We start from the raw sequence: 5,897 nt of genomic DNA, 5'->3' as shown, positions 1-5,897 counted from the left end.
AGCTGACTTGGAAAGCAGTTTGCTATTGTGGATCTGATGCTTTTCTGAGAAAGAGAGGAGTCGGGACGAGCGGTAACGAACACAGAAACGCAATTCACAAAACCGCGCGCCAGCTCCCGAGCACTTTGCAGCAGTTATCTCGCGAGACGACGGGTCCTCGGAGGGCACACGCTCAGTGCCCAGGTTTTGCTTTAGAACTCCAGGGTGCGGAAGGAGTTTGTGGTACAGCCTCTAATCGCTCCGAAATCAACCTCCATTCCATACGGAAAGCTAGTCCTTGGGCCGCTATGGAAGGACAGCAGGGGCAAGAAAGCTGCGCAACGCTAGCACTTGCCCAGGCTCACTTCAAGAAGGGCGAGTACGGCGAGGCGGAGGCGCTGTACTCCGCTTACATTCGGCAGTGCGCCTGTGCGGTCTCTGTCCGCGCGAGTCCCGGGAGGTAACTATCGCGAGAAGTCGGGGCGGCGGCGTCTCTCCGGGTGTACGGGTGGCTGGGGTCTCCTGGGTCCCTTGGTGGGCCTGCTGATTTTACCAGTGGCGCAATGTCTTGACCCAGCACGAGGATGTTCGTCTTCCTAGAGGGGCCAAAGGCCTAGGGCAGAGTGGCAGAGAGCGCGGGGTTGGGGCCGTGTGCGGGGACGATGCAAGGAGTTTCCGAAGTGGAGCCCTCTCCCAGTCCTCCGATGCGGCCGCTGCCTCTCTCCCGTATGTCCAGCCCGCAGCGCTGCTCCTTCCCTAATCCAGAGACTTGCAGGGGACCGGGCTTTGCCCCTTTTTGGTGTAACGGGCGAGGTGTCCGAGACCTGGGGAAGGGCAGGAGACGCTGCTGGGTGGTGCCGCGCTAGAGCGCGGGAGGCCGCTCCGACCAAGACCTCGCAGCAAGGGCCTGGTTTTGTTTTTTCACTTGTTATGAAAAACATTTAAGCGTTTGGAAACGAGTCTAATGAACATCGGCTTAAGTATGACCAGTTCACCCAGACCTAGTATTCATCCATGGATGTTTCAGAATACGTTGCTAAATGTTAAGGACACTTAAAAGACAATCACACTACCAATATTATCACATAATTTCTTAACTAGTCAGTATTTTAAATAGTCAGTAGTTGGTTCAAATCAGGATACACACCAGGTCTCTCTTAATCTCTTAAGGGCCTTCCTCCTCTCCTGATTGCATTTCTCTGCTGTCATTTAATATGGTCATCTTTCATATTGCTTGTGAATTGGTAGTTAAATCTTGAGATTTGATATAATTCAGATTCAGTATATGCAAGAATACTTCATGGTGGGCGGGGGGGTTGTGTTTCTAGCAGGAAGCCTGCAATGTCTGATTATCCTTTGGTGATTAGCAGGATGCCTGCTAATATTTGCTTGTCCAAGGCATCTTTGTGGTGTAGCATTTGTTGTTACTTCAGGTTTTACCTTTGTTGTGCTTGTTGCTGGTGTGAAGTGGACCAGGATGAGAAAAGAAAGAGTTGTTTGCGCCAGCACCTCCCTCTCTCCTCAAAGATTCGTTTTTTTCACGACAGGATGCTAGTTTTTCTTTTATATTGAGGCTCAACCAAAACCAAGGACTTGATTCTTATCCTGTTTGTTAAAACTCAGGTGGAGTTAAGCCAGAAAGATAAAATTGTTTCTCATTTCAGGAATACATTAGAATATAATAATAGAAGTTTCTGAACAGGTGGTAAGGTGGTACCACCCTCCCTGCCTCATTGGACCCCTCCTAAGAGTAAAGATTAGTAAACATAGGAAACTTAGTTTCCTATCCTTGTTTCAAGCACTAAGAATAGACTTATATACTAGGTTTCAAAAAATACTCATCAGGAATAGGTAAATTGCTGCTGTCTAGTCTTGTTATTCTTCCTCCTCTATACGTCTCAGCCTGAGAACAAATTTAATACTAGCTTTTGACTAGTATAGGAATTAAAATTTGCTGTGGCTTAGCAGTAGGGAGGTCAGCACGCCTGAGTTCCGGTCTTGGCTCTGCCACATGACTAGCACCTTGTCTCATCCTCAGTTTCTCATCTGTAAAAAGAGCCTTCAATTTCCTTACACTTCTCCTACGAACTCATGGGCTGAATTCAACTGCATTCTGTCATTTCAAATTTTTCCCTTAAATTTATCTTTTGGTGTTTACATGTGTTTTAAAAATACTGAGTCACTGAATCATTTTGAGATGGTATTTGCAATCTTTGAATTTCTTTCTGTCTGAATATCCAAAGGCATAGCCTGAGCAGACCTAATTTTCCAATTTTTTTTTTTTTTTGTTAAAGTTAGCAAATGCTAAAAATCCACATTTGGATTGAGTAATTTTGGTTTATTTCCATTATAAGAAATGCTATCATTAAAACAATATTACAACAAAATTCAGCTTCAACTGTTAGCCCATTTTAAAATATGAAACAAATTTCTATGAAAAGAAGGCTTGTAGAATTTGTTGTAATGAGATCTAATTTTAAATCTGATATTTTATGATCCTCTGAATATATTAAGAATTAATATATCAGTTAATACATAGTTAATATTAAGAACTTATATATACATAAATAAATACATAGTTAATATTAAGAATTAATATATCAATTAATACATAGTTAATATTAAGAATTTATAACAGTTTTGAAGCTTCAAATTGAATGCCTGAAACCTTGGCATCTTCAGGCTGCATTTTTCTTCAGACTCTACTGGACAGCAGTTTGACTAGTGTCAACAGAGATAGATGAAGGGCATGTGTCCTCTCTAACCTAGCTTTTAACAAGAGGTGCTAGTGGCATCCAGAAGCATCATGTACCCAGTCATTCTCAGTCATAGCTCTCAGAGGGAAATTTTCCAAAATTGCAACAGTTCCTCTCCATTATTAGCAACCTTAGAGTGAAGGAGGGAGGCTCCTGGGCTGTGAGGACTTATGGTAGCAGTACTTACAGTCTGTGTCTGAAATTGCAAGGCTTAAGATGTTAAGTGAAGTAGCTTTTAGTAACATTGACTGTAGTCACATGTATTTTCTGAGAACTATACTTTGTACTGAGGAGTTAAATAAAGAAATTAACATATAAATTTAACTTGCATCCTCTCTGGTGCAAATTTGAGAATCACTTTAAGAAAAAGCAAGGGAAACAAAATCATCGCTGACACATTCCTGTCATTTTCTGTGCAGATGGTTTGTCCTGTGCAGAGAAAGGTTCAGGACAGCAAGAGACTGTGACTTATTGAGCTGGTCAGAGCTGGCTGGGAGTCCAGTCCTTTACAGGAAAGGCTGCCAATTTAAAGCTTTTTGGGTATCCCCTAGCACACCCAGGTGCAGAGCCAGTTCTGCCTATAGGACCTCCAAAGTGGACTAGGCAGCTAACGGGGCTAAAAGAGCCCACCCTCCTCAAAAGAAGCCAGCCTGGCATTGGGAGGATCTCAATGAAGGCTGAAGAGAGGGCATCTCTATCGCTCTATCCCCAAAGATCACTCCTTGGATCAATGTGTTGCATTTTCACAAAGGGGTTAATTTTACTTCTTATCGGTAGAAAATGATTTCAAATCTCATTGTTGCAAGGTTACTTAAAAGTTTGAGAATAACATTGACTCACACTGTGACACGTCCATAACAAACTTGAACTTTGGGCTGGCTTTCCCTTTGGTTGGCATGTGTCCGATCTGTCTTTGCCTGCTGCGTGTGCTTAGAAAAAGAACAATCCTCTCAGCCGAACAAGTTGGCAGTGAACAGGGGCTTTGAACGTGCAAATTAATGTGCTTTTCAGATTGATATTGTAGGGATAGAGCGCTGCAAAAATAAGGAAAGGTTGAACAAAAATCAATTCCAGTTCTTTGTTTATTTGTACCTTGTTTCTTCAGCTTGGTTTTTCAGCGTAGGTACTGCATGTTACAGCCTATGAAGTCTGACAATACCCAAAAGAGAAGGAAGGTGGAAAGGCGAGGAATTTGGTAACTCGGTGTTTTTAATGTGAACTTTTTGTTTAAAGCAAATGCAGCCCTGAGGATTTGGCTACTGCATATAACAACAGGGGGCAAATCAAGTACTTCAGGGTTGATTTTTATGAAGCCATGGATGACTACACATCTGCCATAGAAGTCCAACCCACTTTTGAAGTTCCGTATTACAACAGAGGGTTGATCTTGTATAGACTGGGTAAGAATTTTGTTTGTGTTGCTTTTGTCATTGACCAAGTTCTATTATTTCAGAACTCGGAAATGTTGTAAAAGTCATGTAGCGATCAAGTTTTAAAGTTATGCGAAATTTAGGTTTAGAGCTTGGAACAAAGGAAGCATCCCTGAGTTTATTTTAGGCGTTCCACAGGCATTTTAGATCGCAGCAGAGCACTGGGGTGGGAATTGGACCTGGGCGCAGGAGTGGGGGTGACCCCATTCCTTTGTGCCTGTTCATGCTCAGCTGTGAAATGAGGGTAATGCTGATGGTCGCCTGTAAAAACTTATCTGCGTTAAACTCTTTGAAGACACACAAAACAATAGAAAGTGAAGTTTAAAAGACCCCTGGGTTAGAGGCATTAATATAGGCAGTGTTTCTCATTTCGAGTGTTAAAAAGGAAGTTTTTTAACTGTTTCTTAATTTTATTGCAGTTATGTAACGAAGGTGATATATTAGTAGTTTTGTCAAATTTTTATGATTTATGCTATTTATTTGTTAAATCTCAGTAAATAAGCCCACAGCTCATTTTATGTGTATTATTCCATAAGGGCACATGAAATTACTTTGATAGACACATCCCTGTATCATCGTCAGGAGAAATTCCTTTATTAGGAACGGTTGGAAGCTCATTCATATAAAAGCAAAAGTATGTATATCCAAACTTTGCTGTGAATAATGTATAGAAATACTTAGCTTTTTCCCTCATTTTCATTTTTGGGGTTCTGGTGCAGGATATTTTGATGATGCTTTGGAAGATTTCAAGAAGGTATTAGACTTGAATCCTGGATTTCACGATGCTACTTTGAGCTTGAAACAGACTATTCTAGACAAAGAAGAAAAACAAAGAAGAAATATTGAAAAAAATGACCCGAAATGTTAAACTTAATTAAAATGCTAATTCATGATCCTTACACCTTCATCTAGTTGTGTAATTTAAAATAAATACTGAGCTATTTTTGATTTACATTTAAGATAAAGAGATTCATATATTAGCACTGAAATTTAAATAATGCACTTAAGGTAGTTAATTCTAGGTTGAATAAGTGTTTTTTTATGAAGTGTAAATAAATAATACCCCTGTATAAGTGTATATGATTATAGTAAAATACTTAAAGAAACATGGTATTTTATTCAGTAAAATTATATTTTTTGCTATTTCTTGTTTCTAGTTTTTTATTTAAAGACTTTACATCTACAAAAAATTTGAAAGTGTAATAATTATCTGTAAACTCTTCACTTAGATTTATCAGATGTTAACATTGTGCTACATTTGCTTTTTCTCTGTATTTAAATGTGTAACTTTTTGCTGAACTATTTGAAAATAAGGTGCGGGGATTGCAATACCTCACCCCTAAAGCTCTCAGCCCACATCTTTTAAGATTGAAGACAACCTGTCCTTTATAACCACAATACCATTAAAAGACCTAATAAAATTATTAAACAATTTTATAATGTCATTCATGCCCAGCTCATATTTAGATTTCCCCAGTTATTTCTAAAAATGTATAGATTTTAATTTCTAGATCTACATCTGCCAATCATGTTTCATTGCAGTTAGTGATGTCTCTCTGAATTCTTTTAATCTGCTATAGTCTCCTGCCCATTTTCTCCCCATAGCATTTGCTTGTGAGTAAAGCTGTTTTATAAAGCTAGGTTAGAGCGATGTAACATGTGGGCTTAAAAATATACACATGTCCTATGGGAGAGCTGAAAGAATCTAACTGACACTTGATTTTCTCTAGAA

At 39.8% G+C, this 5,897-nt stretch overlaps 1 protein-coding gene across 1 annotated transcript; it reads left to right on the top strand.

The window, feature by feature from the left end:
* On the top strand, nt 1-5,258 carry TTC32 (tetratricopeptide repeat domain 32). Its single transcript, XM_003787419.3, has 3 exons — nt 1-439; nt 3,969-4,135; nt 4,885-5,258. Exons 1-3 carry the CDS (start codon nt 288-290, stop codon nt 5,031-5,033), a joined length of 468 nt encoding a protein of 155 aa, XP_003787467.1. The 5' UTR covers nt 1-287; the 3' UTR covers nt 5,034-5,258.
* The last annotated feature ends 639 nt before the right edge of the window (nt 5,259-5,897 follow it).

Source organism: Otolemur garnettii, unplaced genomic scaffold, assembly GCF_000181295.1.
Source record: "Otolemur garnettii isolate 467f Iridium unplaced genomic scaffold, OtoGar3 scaffold00022, whole genome shotgun sequence".
NCBI classification, from domain to species: Eukaryota; Metazoa; Chordata; class Mammalia; order Primates; family Galagidae; genus Otolemur; species Otolemur garnettii.
This window is presented reverse-complemented; position numbering and strand designations above follow the sequence as displayed.

Excerpts from the sequence above, each read along its gene's own strand:
- TTC32 (XM_003787419.3), top strand. The coding sequence starts at position 288 with ATGGAAGGACAGCAGGGGCAAGAAAGCTGCGCAACGCTAGCACTTGCC. Across the intron at positions 440-3,968 it reads GTCCGCGCGAGTCCCGGGAG|CAAATGCAGCCCTGAGGATT; the intron begins GTAACTATCGCG and ends TTTTGTTTAAAG. Across the intron at positions 4,136-4,884 it reads GTTGATCTTGTATAGACTGG|GATATTTTGATGATGCTTTG; the intron begins GTAAGAATTTTG and ends GTTCTGGTGCAG.